Source organism: Lissotriton helveticus, chromosome 9 (genome assembly GCF_964261635.1).
Source record: "Lissotriton helveticus chromosome 9, aLisHel1.1, whole genome shotgun sequence".
Taxonomy (NCBI): Eukaryota; Metazoa; Chordata; class Amphibia; order Caudata; family Salamandridae; genus Lissotriton; species Lissotriton helveticus.
The window spans coordinates 963,776,812-963,802,063 of record NC_136070.1 but is presented as its reverse complement, the minus strand read 5'-3'; the positions used below and the strand labels follow the sequence as shown (position 1 = coordinate 963,802,063).

The window sequence follows — 25,252 nt, the reverse complement described above, 5'->3', positions numbered from 1 at the left end:
ACCCAATAATGGAATCACTAATCAATACATCAATTTAACATAGGGAGCACTTGCACTGTGGCACTGAATAACAGTGGCACAGTGCCCAAAGCATATAACCAGCAAAAACATATCAAAAACAGAGGAGGCAATCAGTAAAAATGGAAGGGAGACCCACGCCAATGATGCCAGGTCTAACAGGTTGCCATTGGACCATTTGCAGCAGTGATGAGATCAGAGTTTTGGCAAGCAATATCCCACTTCCTTTTATGCGTATGACCTGTTACTATATTTACAAAACATAGAGCAAGGCCTTGAATCAACACTGCAATCCCTGGTGGAATGTGGAATCATCTAAAGTGTAAATACCAATTGGGCCAAAATGTGTCGGTGTTCCCACTCACACCATGTGACTCTAGCCCTAGATAATAATGGAGTGTTGTCGACCCCACACACTTTAATACCAGGAGATAAAAAATTACAATGCGCAAGCAGGCCTAATGGAAGGTAACCTAGGCTTGCACGTGAGGCCATTGAAAGGGAATGTGGCATTCTGGAGTTCTCTCAGGCTACCTAGACTGGCGAGAAAACCCCTCTCCTAGATGATAATCCTTCCTAGGTTACTCTACTTTTTTATAAATCTTCTGGTATGGATACTATCCTTTGATTGGTTCAAACAGGTAGATTCACTAATTGGGGTCCTAATTTATCATATGTAAAGACGCTGAATCTCATTGCAGCTCCTTCAGAGACCCATAACAGAGGGTGATTTGGCAGCGCCAAACTATGAGTTATATTAGCAGACCGCATAGCTGCAGTGGATAGTAAGACGACTTGACCGGTGTGGATGAAATTGGGTAACTGGGGACAGGGCGTAATTAGTGGACCCTTGTAGCCCTATTGTTGTGAATAAAAGGTAAGAAACTGGTGACACCTGCTCCTTAACACCATACTAAAATGTTAGAGGCACACGGCTAAATGCGCAACACAATTCTAACTGTATGCTTCACATTGCTGTTGGGGTGCCTTCCCCAGGGAGGGCGTTTTTTCACCACCAGACAACTGACACATTGGTCAGAGATGGGAATATTCATGGTTGTGCATTGCTACTCATCTGGAGAACTTATCTCCTTGGATGCATTGATTAGAGAATTTGAACTGCCACCTGATCAATTCCTAACATATGGGTCCCTGACACACCTGTCCTTGCCCTATGATGTACTGTGACCCTGGAACTCCATGTCATCATCTTTTACAGGTCATTTTTTCTATGGGGGCGAGCTGTAAGTTAGTCGCATGGCTTTACCAAAATGCTAAACAAGATTAGCCCTTACCTTATTAAAGTCAGAACATGCTGGGAACTCAGCATTGGAAAGAGCTGATTGACAGGAAGTGGTAATTTTCACTACTGGACACTTAAATAGTGTCCTGGGACAGTATTTAAGCGACAAATGGTGACCTAAAGCTGCTGCATTTGATCACCTTCTGCAAGCTCTTGCATAGGACTGAATTGCTCCAGTGGTGAGATTGATACTATTTTCTTGAGCACGCTTCACCAGAAGCATTGACATTAATTTGCTAGATGACTCAAGGAACTGTGCATCCATGCAAGAAAGATTTACCTACTCTGCCAAAGAATGTGGGTTTTTATTTAGATCCAAGTTATCAGACTTAATAGCAAAAATGAGAAGTTACTGTTTAACTCTGCACAATGAAATACGTTGTCATCATTGTACTTAGAATATTTTTCCTTGTGAATGATCTACACAACCTACACATTAGTCAACCACAACCATCTCAACTGAATACTGAGGCCGGCTTAATTAGCCAGCTGAGATACAACTTGACGTCATACTAATAGTAATCTAACTAGCAATGCTCTGACCACAACAGCTCTAATTCAGGACCTTTAGCACTAAAATGATAGGCATATTCACATTTGAGCTGATGATTGGGTCTTCACCAACCAATCCCATGCCACTTTACTGAAGTTCATTTTATTATTTGTTTATTGCCCAGTTGGGAAAATATGTCTAGATATTTCTCATTCCAAATTTGCCAAGGTGGGAGGGAAAGCAGTAACAATTTGTTGACTAACTCATCCGCTAATCAGAAGGACGATGCTGGTGAGCTAGCGGGAAATCAAAAAGTTCACCCCAAAAAAATCAGTGATCTCTGTGTCCTCCCTTTATTCACTCCAGACACTGATAACAAAACCAGTGAATAATCAAGCGTAATCTGCATGGGGCTTGAGGTGCAGTCTGATCTGCAGAGAATGAGTGTATCATTCCAAGCCATCACCTACCTACTTTCAGGGGACCCTGTTACTGCATGAGTATCTCGATTTCTACTTCCTCTAGGAACTCCTACCACGGGTGGAGGTCTGGGAGGGGTTACAATGCCCAATGCAAACCAGAAGGGAGATCATGGCAGTCATTACATTAAGACCCCCTATCACAGTGGTGGTAGAAGTGCTGCATGAACCATTAGGTACTAGGGATTGTGGTAGCGAGAAAGATGGGATAAACGTTGAAGCGGAAGTGCAATTGGATTCAGGAACTTTGAAAATGGAGAAAACACTTTTCCCATTATTGAGAGGTTGAACCTAGGACTCAAGAGAGATGGCTGGACTACCTAGTGTGGTGTGAGGAATTGTGTACATAATTTGAGGGAAATTAAGTGATCCTTTAGAGGTAATAGGAGTAACAAACAAAGCATCAGAGGTGTTGTGTGCTTCATCACATTGTCCTTCAAAATATGCAGCATTTTTTAAGTGTTTGGAAAATATTTAACAATATCTGCATCTCGTCCTGTGTCATTTGAAGTGGTGCTGGATTAAAGAGGCGCGAGGTGGAATTGAGACTACGCAGCCTTGGTACTGGACACCTCAACCTTCAATAGCGTCGGCCACAGGCTTTTGGGCAAAACTTTGAATCCTGGCACTTATTCTTTTACAAATTGAGCACTGCTCTTTGAGGAAATATAGGGCAACTCATTACAGTTAACAAAATATTCATCAATCAGAACAGAATCGCTACTGGCCTTGCAGCAAGTTTGTCAGTGTGCAGGCATCAAGGAACATCCATAGCTTGTTAGACTAATGAGTGAAATGTGTTACCCCATGACTAATGTCATGACAGTTTACATTTAACAGAGAGTATCATGAATAGTAAAAGCGGAGGGGGACTCAATCCTAGCTCACTATAGAAAATGGATGCTTGGTTAAAAAAAGAAAATTGAGATTAATTAGTGCCATAAGGCCAGTAGTGGTTAGACTGACTCTGGTATGCTTGGAAAGAAAGACAAAACATTTTCTTATTAAATCTGAACAGGAACACGTCATAAAATGTCCCCCTGTCAATGAACAATGAAGGGAAGAGAGGTAAGAACGGATAGCTTATTTTAAAAAAAGATATATTTTTAGTTTCTGTTATAGTAACAGAGAAGCACACTTTACAGCAAAAAAAACAGACAGGAAAGAAAACACAAATAAAAAAGAAAAAGACAAACACCGTAGAGTGTGATTACTTAAAAGGGTATTCTGTTGCTAGGAAACCGGAAAAATCGTGTGAACACAGAATTAGACCTGGAGATCAAGCTTTAGTGAATAATCAGGTTGTTAACGCTTTGTAGAAAGAAAACATTGAAATGGGTACAGGAAGGGAATTTCATAGTTTAGCGAAAACAATGAAGAAGGCGTGGCCTTCACTCCTGGCCAAACGAAATCTAGGTTCTCAAGATGGAGTATAAGGCATGAATGTCTTTTTTTTGGTAGCTTGGTGTATGAAAATAAATGGCTTTAAAGACCAAGCAGAGGTTTGAACGTGATTCTTTGGGGAATGGCAAGTCAGTGCATAGCCTCCAGTGCTCTAGTAGCAGAAGATCTAGGTGGAAGATTTAATGCTAGCTGAGTGGCCACATTCTGTATGTGCCACAAATGCAGTCTTGTGCTCCCAGAAGAGAAAATTGCTCTAATGCAGGCATTTTAAGATCATTGCCATTACCTTAACTAGCGCAATTCCATGTAGTGTAGCTACATGAAATTATTGCAAAATTAAGCATAATTGCGCAAAATGCATTTCACGCTCAAAAAATTAACTGAACAGTCTGTTCGGATCAAAATTTTAATGTGATTTCGGGTGTTTTTCCAGTTGCTTGTATTCAGTACACTGTTGCTCACATTCAGGTTTGTAGCTTTACACTAAAGATTTCTTGAATGGTCCACTCAGGTGAAATAAATCTCCCTGAAATGTTTTTTGATCGCCCATGTTAAAGGAACTGGCACCTGGTATTATGCGATGTAAAGTAATGGAGTAATCTCTGTAATTTTGCATAGATTTTGCTAAGTGAAATTACCAATTTACGTCAGTTACTTCGATGTAATAAAAAAATGACACCCAGGCCTAGTCATGATCCTAAACACTGTAGGTTGAGACTTTTGTGGGAGGTGAGGAGTAAGTTTGTGTAAAGGGTACAGCAGCAGAAAACACATCAAAACCAGTTGTTGACATCGCAATTTAGAGAAGGTTCCTGATTGAGCACAAAACCTAAGGTAGGGATGACAGGATGTGGCAGGAAGGAAATAGGGCGGAAACAACTATTGACTGAGGGGGCAGCAGTGTGTTATTTTAGGAGATCAACAAGAGCCTTTTCCAAGCTTGCACAACAATGCCAACATCTATAGAGCTGTTGCAAGAGACTGAAGAGTGTTTAAGTCAGGACTGGAAGACCAGATCAATAAATCCTGGGTGGATATTGGTTTAGAGGAAACCCTGAAAAGATACAATAATTAAGGCCAGCAACATATTAATTTAAATATTCTTTAGACCCAGTGAACCTGCTATATAAATTGTAGAAGGAGAGATGTTAGGATAAATAGTCAGCCCTTTGTCAGTCTATGCAGGGAAGGCATTGCAGTTAGCATTGACCTTATCAGCAAAGAATTCAGAAAGTTTATCACATAACAGTTGAGATGGCTCTACTGAAGAAGCGGGACAGTCAGGGGAGTGAATGGTGTTTAATATATTAATTGACTCCTTTGTGGTATTGGTTGCCTTGAGAATTCTAGTAGTACATTAATCAGCCTTGGCTCTGGGTGTCAGAGATTTGTAAAAGCAGAGGACTTCTCTCAGATCCATTTGCAATCCTCCCAGTAGATATACCTCTAGATGCATCCTAGTTTTTTAAAATGAGAATTGTACTCAGCGAGGCAGCTGCTATACCACAGCACCAAAGGATGCTAAAATGAGAATGAGAGGAACTCATTTGAAGAATTGTGTCCAGTTCACTAGATATAGAGTTGTTAAAGCTCCAAAGAGGAGCTCAAGGGGGAAGGTGGAATGTTACCCAAAGCTGGCTTGAGAGAATCAGGATTAAATTAAGCCCACACCCTTTAGGGCATTTAGCGCTGCAAACTGGGCTTAGCATTAGGAAGGTAAATCCTAAACATATATGAAAGATAGGCAGCCCAGGCTTGGAGTATGGGTAAGTTGTCAATTACAAGATCGTTAGCAGCAAAGATGACAGTGATGCCCTTCAACTAACTGAAAGTGATTCAGTTCCTGAATACAATTAATTAACAGCTTAGCAGTAGAGTCCTCAGCAACATCTACCCAGATATTGGAGTCACCGAGAACAATAACATGGTAGTACCTCAGCCTGAAAAGTGGCTAAAAAACTCCAAATTTCATACTGTGAGGCGGAGGGTAATAATAGAGTACACCAAATATTGCTGAGAGACTGTAATATTTTCTTCGAGAAGCTGAGAAGTATGGCACAAGGGGAAAGGTCTAAAGTAAATATAGAAATGTCAATCACATTTTTGCTAGGAAGGCGAGTTCTAAGGCCTGCCTATTAGGTTGATGAACATGGAAGGCTTTACATCCCTGAGACTAGGTGGCATGGAAATCTGAACCCAGGGCCTCTAAAAAGCAGAACTCAGTAATAAATAAATTTCCAGACTCTGGCTTACTAGCAAATCATAGATTTCCTAGGAGTGTCTGCCTGGTGAGGATGTATGACATTACAACGCATGCTTTTACATCGCATTCCTTTACATCGCAGTTTTTACAACGCATGCCTTTACAACGCATAGTGCTTTGGGGCGCTGGATAGTGAATAGTTTAATTTACTATTCCAACTCCAGTCCCCGTGGATAGTAGGGAAGGTGTTGGATAGTAAATTAAACCTATTCCCTATCCTAGAGTGCCCCCCAGCGCAATGCGTTGTAATGGTTTGCGTTGTAAAAGTTGCGTCGTAAAGGCACTGCGTGGTAAAAGTTGCGTTGTAAAGGATGTTTCCCGCCTGGTGAGCACTATATAATTAAAGCAGAGGTAAAAAGGGTCGGTACTGTCTTACTGTGTTAGGATCCTTGGCCATAATAAAAATAGGTGGCCCAAGTATAAAGGAGGCAAGGCAGTTCAGTAGTAGAGTATACTACGAGAATAGCATGCCAAGAATATGCAGCCTTGAGGGTTAGTAAAGTCTTTCTAGAGGTGGATTTTCGAGAGAGACTCATTAGAAATTCTGTGAGGCGGGGCAACAGCCCAAGGGACAGCATGGCTGGTGAGGGAAACGTCTGGGGAATGGACATGAGCATATGAGCTGGCGTTTGGTGTGCATCCCGGCTTTAGAGACATGGCGAAACGTTGCCAAGCAACGTAAAGCATTGTTCCTAACAATGAAGGTGGGCAAATAAAATCAAATGGAGCCCGGAGCTCCTAGTGTCGACACCTAGCTCCCAAGGCACTACGCCTATTGGAAAAAGAAGGGCCAGAATTAAAATACCAAAAACTAACAAAAAAATTGAAATTGAACTTTTAAATATTAAATAAAGTGGAGCTAGTGGACTCTTTCAAGGTGAGCCAAGCACCTACCCCAGCACAAGGAACTGAAGTGTGCAAAGATATCCAAATACATCATTCATTCACTCAGAGTATCCAGTTCCAAACAGAGCCACTCGCACTACAGCTGCTATAGAGGCTGCGGGGGTGTGGCCAAAGGTTGTAATTTTCTTGTAAGAACAGGAAATCTCAGTGCTTTTGGAGAAGCCTTAATATAAAAAAGCACTGATTATCAGTCTTACCATAGAATTTTAAAACCCTTGGCCAATCTCCTGCTAGTGCCTCCAGCTAAGGACATGATATTATTTTGCAGTCTATTGGACAATCGAATTGTTCACCTGGCACTGTTCCAAAGGAAATTTTCTCCCTGCCCTTATGTTTTGTCAAGTAATAGGTCTGCTAAAATGCATTCCAGTGACTATGAGGACCTTGACAATTTCAGAAGTTCTTAATGCTGATAACTAAACGTTTTGATGGCACACATGTTAAACTGAATATCAATGTAAACAGCCTTCTATATAAATTTCACTCTGGCATTACTCAGGGATGCAGGACAGACGCAACCTTATACCACATGGCTGATGATGCCTTATGCTAACTCAATTCTTGATTTTACTTGTTCTTTCTGACCTAAAGGCTACTTTCAACATACTAAATCATAAAATACTCATTGAGCCACCAAAAGAATGAATAGGCATTGGCAGGGAATTCTTTTAGATGTTTACATCTACCAAATACAACTGATAAATTATGAATTCCTTTTATAGCCAAGTACTTTTCCCAAAAGGGTTTCCCGCAAAGGTCAATTGCGGTACCTGCTCCTTTTAACCTCTACCTCAACCCCCCTGAAGACTTCTTCAAACACCTTTGGCATCTGTTTTTCCAGTGCTCTGAGGATCATTCACTTTAACTAAAAATATCAACACAGTACGACAGCTCTCATTTACCAAACATGTTTGATGTGTTTCATGGGTGAATACAGCACTAACTTGACAATGCAACCAATCATGATAGAATTTCTGCTGATCACTCCTTGCAATATGAACATTCCAGTTCAATCCTAGCTAGATTGATTTAGCATCCTGGAATGTAGAGCTAAAATAACAGATTAAACAATAAATCATTTGGCGTAGCTCTTGATAAAAGTAATCTCAATCACACATAAACAATGCAGCCAAATGCATCTGGTTTCAATTTAACTTAATGTGAGATGTTTTAGTAGATGACATCAAACTACAATACAGTCTTTAATGCTTTTGAGGCAGAAGGTTGAGAAAAAGACAGAAGAATAAAGAGAAAAGTATAGTAAACTGAAAAATCTCTCACCATTCATGACCGATGGCCTCCTGGGCTGTAATCCTTTGGTCTTGGTCCACTTCCATCAGTCGCGTCACAAGCTCTTTGGCTGTCAAAGGTAGAAAATAAACACTGAAAAGTCTCTTCTTTGGGCACCAACATTACTTATCGTTTAATTGATTAGTTAGAAGAAAGAAAATACTTTAATGGAATCAACTGGAGACATAGAAAGAACGTAGCTTTGGAGGATAAAAATAATTGTAAGACATTATATGCTAACATTTCAAATTTGGTTGATGCCTAGCAACAGGGTTTGCCTATGGACTAGGTCACCCTGCCTCTTCTAACTTCCTTTTTTTGTTATCCAAACTTTTGCCATTTGTGTCTGCTTTGCCTCATATAGCCTTCTTCCCGAACCAGTGTTTGGTGAAGATAGTCAAAGAAACAATTATCCCGATGAGTGACTTTGCATGCCAGTTACTGAATTTACTCTGCCACTTACCAGCCTGAGAGATATCGTCCCAGTACGGGGAGTCAAATTCATAATCTCCTGCCAGGATCTTTCGGAAGAGGTTTTTATCGTGGTTGTCATAGTCCTCCTCCTCTGTTTCATCATAGAATGGGGGATTTCCAGAAAGTCTGAAATAAGAGGGAAACAATGAGAGTAAAATAAGGCATCTTTGCTATAATTTTAAATGCTGAAGGATGCTATGTTGAAAGCTGATTACATCAATTCACTGGTGGACAGATCAATAAACTCTTAGTCCTCTATGTGAACTTCACTGTGTGGCTTGTAGTCAATGATGAATGCCAGGTTGGATGAGGTTTAAAAGAAGCATGATATTGGAGAGTATCAACCTTTATATATAAATATTAGCAAGGACTGATAAGGAATGAATCTGGTATTTAGGGGTAGAAAGTGTTGTTTTTCTCCTTTTTTAATGACAGGCAAGGATTCCCATCAGTGTTGCCTTTGAGTTGCTTACAATTCCAAGCCAAAGTGTTTTTTCATAGACCTAGGTCGAATTTCAATTATGCTGATGTAAGGTGCATCATTTTGGGAATTTTGTGATATGCTTATTAAATAAAATTCCTGAAATTATACCAAAATTATTGTGTGAAAGTGAGGGAACAAGGAGAAACTGTTTTTTTATGTAAATGTGTTTTTCCTGCCTTTTTTTAGCGTAAATTGCATCCTTGCGTCAATAATTAACACAAAGGTGCATTTTGCACTAAAATATAGTGCTAGATGACAAATTTGTATTTTTCGTAATTGTCCCGAAATTCCATGTAATTACATGAAAGCAAATTATGCAAATTTCAATAACCATTTGTGTTTACTTGGCTACCACCATTGTCTTAATAATCTGATAAAAATGGACGCTGACCTGAGGTTGGCTTTGTCAAGTGGTTATTTTGAATTTCCTTAAAGAGAGATGATGTTATTTCTGCATCACCTTTGATTGAGTCACTTAATTTTTATTTGACAGTGCACCTGATTTCTGACTAACCTGTTTGTGTTAAGTTATGTAGTTACTATCTCTATTTTCGATGGATTGGAGCAGAACTATAGGCAGACTAAAATACACCAATCAATTCAAAACATTTTCTGAATTTTATCCCGATTTACATTTATGTACAAAGAAATTAGGTAGTGCAGCGCTGCAAGCAATTCAGCTGCGCTGCGCCGTTTAAAAAATGCTGGGATGCGTCGTATTCACCAAAAAACTGCACACCCCAGTGTTTTTCCTTGCGCTGATGCTAAAAAAGCCTCCTAGCACCATAATAGGCACCCTTAGACCATGGTGCAAGGGTGCCTTCGTTGCAGGGATGATTGTTTATGTGCTGGAAGGGACACCTTCCTGCACGTAAATAATCTTTAATGGTAATTTGCTCCTTCTATGTGTGCTGCAGAATGAAGCATATATGTAGAAAGAGCAAAAAACGAGGAGAAATAAAAGCCATTCTAGCGTCACCCTTTCAATGGCGTTACTTTTTGGCGCTGCCTCAGATTTACCATTTCTTGTAAATCTGGGGTATTGTCAAAAAGCAATGGGTGTTGCATGGGAACACCCACACCAATACCCACTGCACACCCATTTGATGCAGAAAACGGCATGAAAGTGTACGATATCTACAAGGCGGCGTTAAGCCACACAAAGTGGCTTAGCACCATCTTGTAAATATGGAGAAGGGCATTGTAGAAAAGTGGTGCAATCTCCTTGTAAATATGGCCACAAGTGTCCAACTATTGTCTACCTAGGATGGAAGCGTGCCACACATTTAGGATATCTACAAAAGATATATTTCATAATTGCTCTAAATGGGAATAATTTGTTGAGTTAGTGGTTTTCCAAATTATCTGAAATAGCTACAGCTCATCTACCAATTTTGTCGACCTGTCTAAGATTTTCAGGATTTTTGTTTTATGCTTTGGAACTTCTAGGAGTTCTACATAAAACAAAGACATACAAATATAAAATACATTGGCAATAAATCGCAAAAACAAATTATGTTGCTGTCCACAGTTTGAACAGTCAAATTAACAGATCAAAATGCCAGAAATTCATATTAAGATTTTCAGTACAAATTTAAACAGGCTTTTAAAAAAGTTAATATATTGGAAGAAAAAAACATTTTATTAGGAAGGTATATACAACAATTGAAGAGCCTATGCTATGGTTCGCACACAAAACTTAAAAAAAGAAGTCTCAACAGCTTTCAGCAGCATAACAACAAAGCAGGACAACAAATAAGATATGTTTCAAATCCTGGATACCAGTTTGGCATAGATTGCAAACATTTGGAGTACCATGCCATTTAGAAATTAAAACATTTAATGGAAGTATATCCAAATATGGTTGCAGACTTTTCATAATAGTGGATTTTACTAATCATTTTTTACTACAAAAATCGGTATCCAAAAGGTTACTTACATTTGCAGAAGCATGTTTTAGGCATGCTTTTAGTTGAGTTGGCGATAAAGGAAATACCACATTTTGGTCTAACTCTAGTTGTTCAAGAATGTACATTCTAGAAACACAAAGACTTCTCTCTCTTCAAGTCAAAAATCTCCTTACATATAAAGTCCTCAAGTGAGGAAACGTCACTTCGCATCAGACAAGATCCATCATATCACTCCTACCAAGCCTTATACAAAAGAATTTTTGATTCCAATTTCTAGTCTTAAGGCAGCCACCGTCGCTAAAGTATAGTAGCGTGTAGCTAAAGTAAGTTACAGTTGTCTTAGAATTTGACCTTCAGTCTTATCCAGGAAACCTCAACTTGCCACATCTATTAGTTCCACCGCATACAGTAAGGGGGAATTGATCTTGGCCTGATACACAGCGAGAAGATGGGACATTTTTCTCCTACCTAATACTTTAAAAATGCACCTAGCCCCTTGGCCTGAGACTGCACCTTACCACATTGTTTTAGATGTGATCAGAATTGCTGAGTGAGCTAGATATGATTTTTCCTAGGAAGGGATATGATCTAACCCTCTCCAGTGTTTGAGAGCCCACACCATGAAAAGGTAAAGTTTTTACATGCTTTTTCCCCCAGAAAGCATAACATTTGACTTTTTGATGAAAATGCAGGTTTGTGTATCGTTGGAGAGCCGCCATGGGGCTACTTAGGCCTTTCAGGGTAAGATCGAGAATTACAATATCATCTGCATAAAGCAGATAAGTTCAAGAGCGACCTCCGTACTTGAAAACCCTGGCCTTTCGATATGAACCTGGGAAGATTGTATATGTATAAAGAAAATAACAAAGGAGGAATTAAACATCCCTGCTTAAGACCGTTTTTTGTAGGGAAATCCATGGATAAGCCATGGTCTCCTCCCAGCAGAACTTTACATCAGGTTGAAGGGTGTAGGGATATAATTAAATGCAGTAGAGTTGCTGGAATGCCAAGATTAAATAGCTTCTCCCACAGTGTTGAACAATCGATCCTATCAAAGGCTGTGGAGAAGTCAATAAACGCAGCATAAACTGAGGAACTCCTGATCGTTACATATTTTTCCTTTATGAGCTGCAAAGCAAAGCAGCTATGTTATATAATGTGCCATGGTGTTTCCTGAAGCCAGTTTGTTCCAACTGGATGACCATACTGCTCTTTACCCAGGTATTACGGTGATTTAATAGACACTTGTAAATTCCTTGCCACATGCATCTATAGGGCGATTTGGAGGTAATTAGAAGGTGATTTTTGATCCCCTTTTTAGGTCGAGTCTAAACAGTGCTTGCACTGTCAGGCAATCTGTTGTATGTGCTATGTGGGGGAGGACTCCTCCTTTGCTTAGGATTGGCCTTTTTCTGTGTCATTAAAAAATGGTAGCCTACAAATGGCTAGCAGTTGCTGCATGTCCCACCTTTTCTCTGAAGTTAACGCCCATGGAGTATTGGCTCTGGGACGAGCAGTGACGCGCACACTGCAGCAGCCATGTGAAGCTGGCATTCACGCCCACTACCGGGAAAGCAGCGCCGGGCTAGCAGCTGCTGTGTGTCGCAGCCCACGACCAGCAGACAACCCTTTCCCAAAATGCCTTTGTGTTGTTGCTTTTGTTATTTCCACATTGCCTTATCTGCACCAGTCTTAAGACATGCTGTAAAAATTTTGTGTTTCATGTTTCGGTCTCAAGCCTTTCTCATTAAAGACTCTTCAGGGACAGGGCCCTAACATGCGCACACTTTGCCAACCAACACAACCCCACAAGCCCCCTACTCTCCGTGCTTGGGTATGCCCCCACCCCTGTCTTTCAATTGGTTTATTCTTGCACTATTTTTGCCTCCCGGAGCCTCCCGCAAACATTCACAGACCTCAGGTGCGGGTAATCTATATTGATTATTAAAAATAGTGTTTCCCTGGCTCCGCCCAGCTTTATCTCTCATCCCCCACATGCCCGTCGCTGCTTTAGCTCCTTTTACCCACCCTTCCCCCAACCAGTCCATGCCGGCCGTTGGGGACAGGAGGTGGACGGTAGGCGCACGTGTAGTATTGCTTGTCTTGGTTCTGATCCCTCTCAGTGCTCACGGTGGGCATTGCCATGTTAGTGGGAAACAGCAACAGAATCCAAGCCATCAAAGGCCAGCTGGAGGAAACCTGCAAGTTTGTGGAGGTGAGTGGAGCTATGTGTGTTAACCTTGAAAGAGTGAAAGTTATATAAAGAGTGAAACCAATGCAGCGATCTGACTAAATAAAACGTGCACATTTTGAACTTGTTTCACTCATAATCACAAAAACTGTTGTCGCGCAATAAACAGTCCACGCTGATGTTTTAAGCGTAAAAGGCCATATATTAGGACCAGGCTGCACAACATAATCAATAACCAAATAACAACAAATAATCAATAACAAACCCCAGCATCAACTATTCCTCAATTCACTCCCTTCACCCACTCCAAACTCACCTCTCATTCCTTTCCATGACCCATTCCGTTCTTCATCCATTTCTTCACGTCTCTTCTAGAATCCTCCCCGGTATCACCTGGCATTACACTCATGCCTCCAGCCCCCCATCATTCACTCCCCCCCCCCCAGGGATGGGTGGGTCCGTCAGTGACTCCCCCACCCCTCCTAAGCACCCAGAACCCTGCAGCCTGTCCTAAACTGGCACACTGCGCCAACCCTACTCCCGAACCCTAGTAAAACTGTAGGGTGGGCGGGTGGCCTTTTCTAACTCGACCCTCCCGATGGTGCCAGAATGCAGGAAGAGGAAGTCACCTTCCTCCCCTGCATTCTTATACCCACCCCCAAAACCCCACCCCTGACCCCAGCCTGGCCCTCCTGCGTGAAAGACCCCGGCGTAAGACTAGTCTGCTACTCTGCTTCCCCCGGGGCCCCCCAAAACGCAATAAACAGTCCACGCTGATGTTTTAAGCATAAAAGGCCATTTATTAGGACCAGACTGCACAACATAATTATTAACCAAATAACAACAAATAACCAATAACAAACCCCGAACATCAACTCTTCATCCATTCACTCCCTTCACCCACTCCAAACTCGCCTCTCATTCCTTTCCATGACCCGTTCCATTCTTCATCCATTCAGTCACTTCTCATCTAGCATACTCCCCCCGTATCACCTGGCATTACACTCATGCCACCAGCCCCCTCATCATTCACTCTTCCCCCCGAGGGATGGATGTGCCCGTCACTACGGCCCCATCAGCGCCGGGGATGCCTGGCTTCACCTTGGAGGTGCCCAGTAGGGACCATCTCACAGGGAAAGCCAGGACGGGTTCCCCAGCGGTATACAGCACCAGGACACTCCGAGATGGAGTAACAGTGCGCTTTACAAGTATACTTACATTACAGTGACTCCCCCACCCCTCCCAAATACTGCCAACCAGGGAACCCCCTTTAGGGCGGTTACCTGCCCCCCGGTCCAACTGTGCATCTTTCGCCCCAACTACTCAAGCACCCCCTTACACCAAATAGCCTCGTTCCACAACTTGCTGACCACATCTCTCATCTCCATCATGTAGTATGCATTCCCCAGCCTCAAAAGCTGCACACCGTCATCCCGGAAGAATAGCGGTTCCTCTAGTTGCAATCCAGTATTAGCAATCACTTTAATGTCTTTCTCCCCACATAGCCCTGTGTTTAATTGACCCCTCCTGACTCTCCAATGAATAAATTCTTTCCATGCAATGCAAGTCCCTACCAGTCTTTGTTTCAGTATCTCCAAGTCTCCTTGCATCAGCTGTAAGAATGCCAAACCCGACAGCCGAATTAGATCATTCTCAACCAAATGCAGTATTAACAAATCAGAGCATCCTTTCTAGGGGACCATCTTCGCGAGACAGGGCAATAGTGCCCCCCCATCGCATCCCCCCTTTTCCCCACCAATGCACCTCATGTTGTCATCCTTTGAATCCCAGGTTACGGTTGTACACCTGTTGCTCTGCATACTTGGAAGCCCAATGCACAAACGAATGCCCCACGATCCATGTTACCGTCTTGGCCCCCGGGCCACCCACGCAACCTGCGGTGAGAAAAAGGCAATAGTAACACGTCCAGAACCACCCTCCCCGGCAGGCAATGCCCCAGTTCAAGACCCCTTATTTACGCACATAGCACTCGCAGCACCTAGATTTCCACCTCCCTCCTATCCCAAGACCATCCCAGGCGTACTGCCGCCGTCGCCGCCCCAATACGGAAAGAATGCATCCCAAAACCCGCCGTGTTCAAACCCAACCGTCTCGAGGCCATGCGCAAAACCACCAATAAATGTGCTGCCGTCACCTTCGCCCCAGACGCATGACAACATTTTCCCCACTCATGGCCCTCGTTGCCAGTAGAAAATTTCGCCATTCAGCCACCGGACACCCCCCCCCCCCCCCCCCGCAACCACTCTCACACAACCAAACCCATTTCCCTCGCCCCAACTGATCCGTCTTGGACTGCCCCAACCAAATCCCCAGGCAACCTGCATCCAACCTGATCTCCTGCCGCTCACTTTTTCCTGCCCCTACAACTCTGACATCCTAAAGACATCCAAAAAACATCCATACCATGCATAACGGAAAACCACAACCTCAAAACTGTCATAACAACACTGAGGCAAGGCCTAAATCAGTCTGACCAGTACGTCAAATGTAATCGCTCCCCTTAACGCCCCTCTCCTCCCTCCTCTCTCTCTGCCCCAACTTCTGGGTACCCTACCAATGATCACATCCTTTGTAGGATCAAATCCAAAAAACAATAGAAAGACACTCCCGCGGAAGACAGCCCTTTGTCAATGCAATGTAATACAAACTGCAACACAGTTGAGTGGTCTCCAAACGATGACTCCCCACACCATCCCAGAAAGGGTCCAAACTCCGCCCATGCCAGTCTGTAGGTCCATCTCGTGGTATCTGCTATAGATTTCTCCACCAGGCCTATCACCCTCACTCCCCAAGGCCCAGATGCCATCCGGCAGCTCGGTCTTGAACTGATCTGCTCCTGGTGCCAATCACCGGAACCGTTGCCACTACGAATGAGACAAAGCATCTGCAATGTCATTATTCGCCCCAGGGACATGCTTGGCTCGAAACACCACATTCAATGTCAGGCATTTTAGCATGAAGCTTCGCAGCAAACTCAGCACTCTCAAATCCCTTGCCCTCTGTCGGTTGACCAACTTGACCACAGTCATGTTATCCACATGGAACAGTACTGACCTATTCTGAAACTCAGATCCCTACACCTCCAGTGCCACCAACAATGGAAAAAATTAAAGAAACGCAATGATCCTCTCCTGCTTCACCCAATGTGCCGGCCAGTCCTCAGCGCACCACCTGCCATCCCAGAAAACCCCAAATGCTGCTGCCCCAGCCGCATCAGAGTAAAGTTGCACTTGCCAAACTGTCCACAAAATCCAGTGATACCCCATTGAAATCAGTCAAGAAAGTCAGCCATGTCCTCAAATCCGCCCGGACCCCCACGGAAATCCGGACCCTGTGGTGTGGTAAGACTGCACCCGACATAACCATGCCGAGCCATCTGCAGAACTTCGGTCCAGCCCTCACCACCCTGCATGCAAAGTTCAGGAAACCCAACAGTTGTTGCATAGCCCTCAACGCGATCCTCTTCTTCCCAATTGCCCACAAAAGGCTCGCCTGTATTTCTGTCACCTTCGTGTCAGGGAGTCGAGCTAGCCATTGAATGGAGTCCAGCTCAATTACCAGGAACGTTAGTCTACAGCTGGGCCCAGCCGTTTTCTCAATCAATCAATCAGAGTACTTGTAGAGCGTGCTACTTACCCGTGAGGGTCTCAAGGCGCTGAGGGGAGGAGGGGTGCTGCTACTGCTTGAAGAGCCAAGTCTTGAGGTCTGCCGTATGTGGGTAGGGAGGGTGTTCCAGGTCTTGGCAGCGAGGTAGGAGAAGGATCTGCCGCCGGAGGTCGTTCGTTGGATGCGGGGGACAGTGGCGAGGGCAAGGCTGGCGGAGTGGAGCTGGCGGGTGGGGTTGTAGAAGCTGAGACTGCTGTTAAGGTAGGCTGGTCTGGCGTTGTGGAGTGCTTTGTGTGCGTGGGTGAGGAGCTTGAAGGTGATCCTCTTGTCGACGGGGAGCCAGTGTAGGTCTCTCAGGTGGAGGGTGATGTGGCTGCGGCGGGGGACGTTGACGATCAGTCGGGTGGAGGCGTTTTGGATGCGTTGTAGTCGTCATAGGCGTTTGTCTGGGATTCCTGCGTAGAGTGCGTTGCCATATTCCAGTCTGCTGCTGACGAGGGCCTGTGTCACCGTTCTTCTTGTTTTGGTCGGGATCCACTTGTAGATCCTGCGGAGCATCCGGAGGGTGTTGTAGCAGGAGGAGGAGACAGCATTGACCTGTTTAGCCGTGGAGAGGAAGGAGTCGAGGATGAATCCTAGGTTGCTTGCATGGTCGGTGGGTGTTGGTGCTATTCCCAGTGTGCTCGGCCACCAGGAGTCGTCCCAGGCTGAGGGGGTGAGTCCGAGGATGAGTACCTCTGTCTTGTCCGAGTTCAGCTTCATCCAATCGGCGACGGCCTTCATTCCCTCGTGGAGGTTGGTTTTGGTGGTGTGTGGGTCCTTGGTGAGGGAGAGGATGAGCTGGATGTCATCAGCGTAGGAGATGATGTTGAGGTCGTGATGGCGGGCCAATTGTGCAAGGGGGGCCATGTAGATGTTGAACAGCGTTGGGCTGAGGGATGAGCCCTGGGGGACGCCGCAGATGATGTTGGTGGTTTCGGATCGGTGGGAGGCGGACGCTCTGGGTTCTGTCAGAGAGGAAGGATGTGGTCCAGTCAAGGGCCTTCTCTTGGACTCCGGCTTCTAGGAGGCCTGTCTTTAGAGTGCGATGGCAGACCGCGTCGAAGGCCGCCGAGAGGTCCTGGAGTATGAGGGCTGATGTTTCATCGTTGTCTAGTTGGTGCCTGATGTCGTCTGTGGCGGCGATGAGGGCTGTCTCGGTGCTGTGGTTTCGCCTGAATCCGGACTGGGACGGGTCCAAGATGTTGTTGTCTTCAAGGTGGCAGGCCAATTCGATTTTCTCGATGACCTTTGCCGGGAACGGGAGCAGGGAGATGGGCTGGAAGTTCTTGAGGTCCTTGGGGTCCGCCTGGGGCTTCTTGAGGAGGGCGTTGATTTCGGCGTGCTACCAGCTTTCCGGGAATGTCACTGTTTCGAAGGAGATGTTGATGACCTTCAGTAGTTGGGGTGCGATGGCTGCGTCTGCTTTGTTGAATACGTGGTGTGGGCACTGGTCTGACAGAGATCCTGAGTGGATGGAGTTCATGACCTTGCGTGTCTCGTCGTTGTTGACGTTGGACCAGGAGGTCAGGCGGATGGCGCTGGTGGTGTTCACAGGGTAGGTGGAGTCTGGCGTAGTCTGGGCGGTTGTGGTGTTGAAGCTGTCGTGGATGTCAGCGATCCTGCGGTGGAAGAAGATGGCTAGTGAGTCGCACAGTTCTTGTGAGGGCGGGATGTCGTTGGCATTGGCATTGGCGCTGGGGTTGGAGAGTTCCTTTATGATGCTGAAGAGCTCTTTGCTGTCGTGTGCGTTGTTGTTCAAGCGCCTCAGGTGCCAAGGGGACTCCGAACCGCTGTGACATCTCCTGAAATTGCGACAGGGCCCTGCCACAATCCCCTGAATGCGCCTTTCCCAAGAAGAGAAAGTCATCCAGGTAGTGAGAAACTTCCAGATGCCCGCTGATCTGTGTAAAGGCCCACTGCAAAAATGTGCTGAACATGTCGAACAGCGCGCAGAAAATCACACACCCCATGGGCAGCACCTTGTCTACGTAGATGGCCCCTGTGAATTGCATACCCAGAAGAGAGAAATCCGCAGGGTGTATAGGCAGCAGGCGGAAGGCACATTTCACATCACACTTTGCCATTTCCGCCCATGGCCCACACACCCTCACTAGGTGGACCGCATAGTCCACGGAGGCATAGAGCACCCTCAAGTCTTCTTCAGCAATGAAATCATTCACAGACTGCCCATCCGGCCACGGGAGGTGATGTATCATACAAAACTCACCCTGTTCCTTCTTGGGCACCACTCCCAGTGGGGAGATGATCAAGTCGTCAACAGGCCAATTGACAAACGGGCCCGCTATCCTGCCTTCGTCCACCTCTTTCTGCAGCTTGATCACCACCACCCCGGCAATTCCTTGACTGATTTCAAATCGTCCGCCATCTCCTGACCCTAGGTCCTTGATAGCCCACCTGAAAGCCCTCTGTGAAACCCCATTGAATCTTCAAAGCCGCCTCCCTGTTCAGGTAACACGAGAGCCACGGGGCCGTCGCTTCAACTTTTACTGGTGTAGGCGCCCTTCTGCCCAGTCTGCCCCCTTCCTTTTGTGGCTTGCCACTGCTCTGAAGACGTGGTCAAGGTAAAACATTGGGTCAGGGCATGCCGTCCTCCATATTTGGAGCACTCATGCTTGAACTTGCATGGTACTGGGAGCAATAGCCCCTGTTGTAACACCAACACGCACTGGTGGTGCTGTTGCCCAGCTTAGAAGGTGGACCTGCGCTTCCTGCATTGGCAGTGGTCCCTCCCACCCCACTATGTGCGGGACGTGGCTGAAAGGACTGGTAAGTGACCGGCAGGCTGCTGGCTGTGTGAGTAGATGCCGACAAGTGCTTTGATGCCATCCACTGCATCAAAAACTCCTGATCCACCTCCCCCCAAGGATTGTCAGGGTTCACGCCAATACTGGCCCGGAACTCCTCGTCTTAGCTCAGCCAGGCAAAACCCACAAAATGCATCTGGGCTTTCCAAATGATATCCATATACTTCAAGAGTGCTATGGCCCTGTCCAGGTGTTTCTCGCAATAAATACTAGCATAAATGAGAAACGCCGATGTCCAGTTTTCTATGTTCACCGGAACCCTGGGTTTTCTCGTTAGCTCCCATTCTTCTTCCTTAGAGCCTTCCTTCGCTTGTACCTCCCTGTGCAACAGTTTAAACACGTCCACATATTCGAGTTTCCAAATTCTGTTCCTATTCTTTTCAGACAAATGTGACACCAGTGGCATAGCCAATCCCATGTACGGCAATTTTTTATGGTGTTTGTCTTCACCCTTCTCTCCTTTGTCCTCCTTCCCCTCTGTCTTGTCAGTCTGAACTCCAGCCGTTGACATCGTCTTACCCGCCCTTTCTGGTTTTTCACCCCCACTGGATCCGTCCTACAGTTGCACCACAGCATCCCTCACAGACCCATCACCCACACCCACCGACCGGCAGGCCTTCTTCCTCCCCTTTTTTGGCCCACAATCCCAAGCTTCCCATAATGCCCCCTCACCTGTCAAGGCTGTCTGTGCCTCTCCCCACTGTCCTGTGGTGCTGCTGTCTTTGGTGGTCTCAGCTTTTGCCTTACCCTTCGCCGGCTTTGTTCCCTGCTAGACACCAACCCCACTCACTCCCGTCCTGTCATCGTCATCCCTCACCTCCCCTTCTTCCAGCTCCTCACTCTCCGTGTCATAATCCAACTCTACTCCAGGCTCCACCTCAACAGGCGTCCACAACACCTCTCGCACCGCTCTCTTCACATCCTTACTCGTCTTCATACTCAACCTGCTCCCTCTTGCCACACACGACGCCGTAGCCCACTCCCGCGCCGGAGGGAAGGCAGCCGCAGACCCCCCTGCTGCTTCAAGCCGGCATCCTGAGGTCATCTTGCACCCCAATGTGCCACCCATCACTCTGCCGACCTCCTCTGGCTTGGATCCCCCCCTGCCCCCCAAGTTGCTCCAACCTGGGCGGGCCCCGGCACCATCGGGCCTCAAAGCCGTCCTGGCTGTCCCTGTCTTCGGCTGTGGCCCCCCTGCTGCCTACCCACTCCCACCTACCCCTAGCCTCTCTGTCCCTCTCCTCGTGTTCTGCCCACCTTCCTCCTCCGAGGTAGGCGTGGGGGCCCCACCGCCTCCTCCTCCCAAACCGCCTCACCCCTGGCAGCATTCAATTCTGCCCAGCGCTCCTCTGTCTCCTGCACAAGGAGGTGCTGTTCCCTGATCTTGTCCCCCAAAGGCATCGACTCCCACCGGGGATGGAGGGGGGGGCAGTACCCCCTTGCCCCCCACACCCTGCATCTGCGACCATTCCCATAGCAGCTGCCAGCAAATCCCCCCTGGGCCCACCCCCACTCCCCTTCTCCATCCGCCTGCTTCCCAACAGCAAACGAGGCCTCTGGACCTGGCTGGGGCCCTGCTCCCTCCACCATTCCCTTCCCAGCATAATCGGGCCTGCCACCCTCGTGAGCCCTCCCACCTCTGCCTCGGTAACCTCCAGATGCGTAGGCAGGCTCTTACGCCGGCCTCCACGCACTGCTTCTTTCTTTACCGCGCCCCACCACCTCCCATGCGCACTTCTCCCGGGCGGTGGTGGCTCTTCCATGCAAGCCACCACCGCCGCGGCAACACCAGCGGAGGTCGCACGAGAGGCCCGAGACAGCCCCACCCATGCCTCCTGAAGAACGCCGGGCCGGAGGAGATCCTCTGGCCGGCATGGCCCAGTACCCTCAGGTCCTCCCTCACCTGCTCTGCAGACACGTCTGCCATCGTGCTCCGCCCGTACCGATCGCCTCACACTCTCCGCCTCCGAACACCACCGACCAGTGGGTCAGCTGCAAACGTCGCCCACCTGGAAACTCAGACACCACCTAGGCCCTACAACGTTCCTTTTCTAACTCGACCCTCTGGATGGTGCCAGAATGCAGGAAGAGGAAGTCACCTTCCTCCCCTGCATTCTTTTACCCACCCCCTGACCCCAGCCTGACCCTCCTGCACGAAAGACCCAGGGGGAAGACTAGTCTACGACTCTGATTCCCCCGGGGCCCACCATACTAACATATTGAGTGCGCTTCTGATGCAGTGATTTGAGGTATAGATATTTTTGTGAAATGCTAAATGCATGCTTTGGGTTCAGTGACCGAGGCGTCGTTCTTTGAGCTAGTGAAAGAATGTTGAATGTCCTTCTCACTGTTACAAACCAGACCCCACCTAAAGCTGCCATACACTCCGCTCCCCACATCGTCTTAAGTTCCAAAAAAAGCAGTGGCACAGCAAATGCGTCTACCGTATTTTCCGGCGTATAAGACGACTTTTTAACCCCTTAAAATGTTCTGGAAAGTCGGGGGTCGTCTTATACGCCGGGTACAAAATTTGAAGGTATGTTTTCATGTGTTTTTACATAGCGCGGACTTCACCCGAAGGTGTCAGACTGCTTCTCAATAGGAAATGGGCATTACAGGAGGAAAAAGTTACATGTGTGCAAGTAGAGGTACGGTATAGGAGGGCACTCAAACACAAGAACTAACGTTACGTAGGCGATGGTGGCACTGTGGAAGTATCAAAAGCAAACCCACTGAAAGCGGATCTGAAAAAGGGAAATAAATTACAGTTACGGTACCGGTAATCTGCCAAAAACATCACATTTTCCTTAATGCATCCAGCAGCATATCCACCCTATGTATTGTTCTCGAGACACAGGGGAAATCATCTGGCTCCACCACAGGCTATGCTAATGAACAGAAGTAATTTCCACCGCAAACCACCATGCATATGAGTAACAAAACTACCCTAATGTGGATAATGGCAAACCACAATGCATATGAGTACGTAACAATACTAATGTGGATAATGGCGATGGTGGCACTGTGCACTGCATTGGAAGTGGGGGTAGTCTTATACGTCGAGTATAGCACGAAACCTACATTTTATCAAGAAAAGTAGGGGGTCGTCTTATACGCCGGGTCGTCTTATACGCCGGAAAATACGGTACCTTGCAATCTTAGTTGGACTAAATTATAGTTAAAAAAGCATTGCACACAGAAATCATTTTTGATTTCTTTACACAATGCATCTGTTAAATAATTTAATGCATAGTGATTCCATTTACTTTTGAAAAGTAAAACAGTCTGTGATGCAGTATAATTACGCCATAGGAGGTGTAATGATACGCCTAATAGCCTAATAGTATGAGGTGAGAAAGCAGCACTTCGATGGGCAGAGTCAAAGAACACTCGACTCATGCTAAGCTCGTTCTGTCCTTTACTACAGCAACAGCATCATGTGTTTATGAAAAAAGCACATTCACGCAGAAGGGCATCTTGGCGCTGAATAACAGATGTTTACTGTTACCCAACTCAATAGCACTCATTTTATCAACCTAAGAAGGATAAAAGGCTGAGTGGATCCACTGGGATGCGCACCCGTGACCATGAGGTCAAACACAGGCCCCTACAGTGAACGCATTAGTCCACTAAGATACCAGACTAGGCTTAGTGTGGTAAAACACGTCTAAAACCATTTATTATGTGAAGCCAATAACTTTCACAAAATGGTTGCCAACTGTTGAGAGCTTTGTATTGTGCCTATCCTCTACCTTCCATAATGAGCATACACTAATTATCTGCATCACTCATCGAATAATCTGTATCTCTTGTATCCCTCTGTTATTGCTTCAGTGTGTTAGCTTTCATTATGTCACTGTCTGTCACCACCTTACTATCTATGTTGTTCTCTTCTTCATATTCCTCCTAATTCATTTTTTATCACTGGCTTTAGGAACATCTGTAACTCGTTCAGCTTCCTGCTTTGTATTGTACTCATAGTGGAAACGCATCACCTAGGCTGAGAATGTATTTTGCCTGTGGCTTTGATAAACAGATTCTGAAATCCTCCCAACTTGCGGTGGACTTTTTGACTGATTTTTGTGACTGTAAGCAGAAAAAAGGCTGAAATATCTCCAAGATACAGCAAAAAAACTCAACAATTTCATGAACACTGCTTTTGTTTTCAGCAACAAACCATTGGTTTGATGGTTGCTGAGTATTCTCTCATGATATGGTGGCTCATCCAGTACTGTGTTTTTGCCAAGAGTACCTATACCAAGTCAGTGGCAACAATTTTTGCCAAAAACATCTCTACATCAATGGCTTGAAATTCTCAGTATGGCATCTGGCTCACAGCCAGGCTCCCGCCACCCTAGTGGTGTGGTGGACTGTTCGCCATGCATGTCTTGAGTCCCTGAGCGTCTGATAGTTCGGCACGGTCAGACTAGCATAGAGGCCAATCTGGCAGTGCCAGAAAGTGCTAGAAAGGCTGCTCTGGCAGGTCAGTGTGTGGGCCAGTGTTTTGCTTGTGGGCCTGCTTTATGACCTGATGGACAACTTTTTACAGTTGATTTGAATTATATTCTCACACTGCCTGCCGCAAGCACAAAGGTATTTAGTTCCCTATACCCTGCCAAACACCTACACAGCATGAATCTACAAGTTCATGACTGCTCTAATTTGTGTTAGCAATGTTTTGAGCTATCTTATTTGCGAATGGAAGCCACTTTTATTTTGGTGCGTAGCTCTATTTTCTGTCCCAGTCCAACCATGCAACTCGATGCAAGATTAACTTACAAGTAGCAAACAATGCCTAAATTGCCAAAGGCAAGAAAATTAATTTGTTACCCTGACTAGAGTAGCAAAAATCCTTGCATTAGCCTTAAATGCAGCGATAGAACTGGAGAGTGTGCACTGAAATAATATTACGTTTGTTTTCAGATTATGAGAAGTGTTGGGCAGAAATGTCCTCCGCATGGTAACGGACGTGTACCCCTGCCTCAGTGCCCCAAATGTACTGATGTCTCGACCCCTAATGCTGATTTTTGTTGTCATAGGCAAACATGGATCATGCATGTGTGTCATGACATAGGCCGGTCTCACCGATCACAGGCTTGTTGAGCTGGAAGGGCACCCAAAGCACTACCCTCATAGTAATGAAAGGCTACTGCCTTTACCAGGAGTTAAGCAGCACAAGCACAGTGGTGACAGCATACCGTGTAGTGATCAGTAGGAGTGAACAGCTCCTTTTTAACTTGAGTCACTGGAGTGAAGGCTACAGGCTTACTCATTCAAGGACCCTCTGCTGCATGCTTAACTCACCCCTTGGCCTACATTGAATTGGCTTGGAGTGCTGTGCAGTGCATGATGGTGTACCTGCGCTGGGTGTATTTGTTTCTATAAGTGGTACAGTACATGACGGATATAGTGCTGTGCAGTGTGTGCATGGTGAATGCATGTGCAAGGTGTATGTGTGCCTGTGAGTGGTATAATATGTGAAAGACACAGTGTTGCACAGTGCATGTATATTAAATGCATGTGCTGGGTGTATGTGTGACTGT

General features: G+C 45.8%; 1 protein-coding gene across 1 annotated transcript in view; it reads right to left on the bottom strand.

Annotated features, from left to right (window-relative positions):
• The window catches only part of CAMKV (CaM kinase like vesicle associated), a 296,840-nt gene that overhangs the window by 38,969 nt on the left and 232,619 nt on the right, over positions 1 to 25,252 (bottom strand). The window contains exons 7-8 of the mRNA XM_078662250.1: positions 8,620 to 8,756; positions 8,148 to 8,226 (exon numbers count right to left, since the gene is read on the bottom strand). Coding sequence (XP_078518376.1) covers positions 8,148 to 8,226; positions 8,620 to 8,756 — 216 coding nt within the window. The remainder of the gene's footprint in view (positions 1 to 8,147; positions 8,227 to 8,619; positions 8,757 to 25,252) is intronic.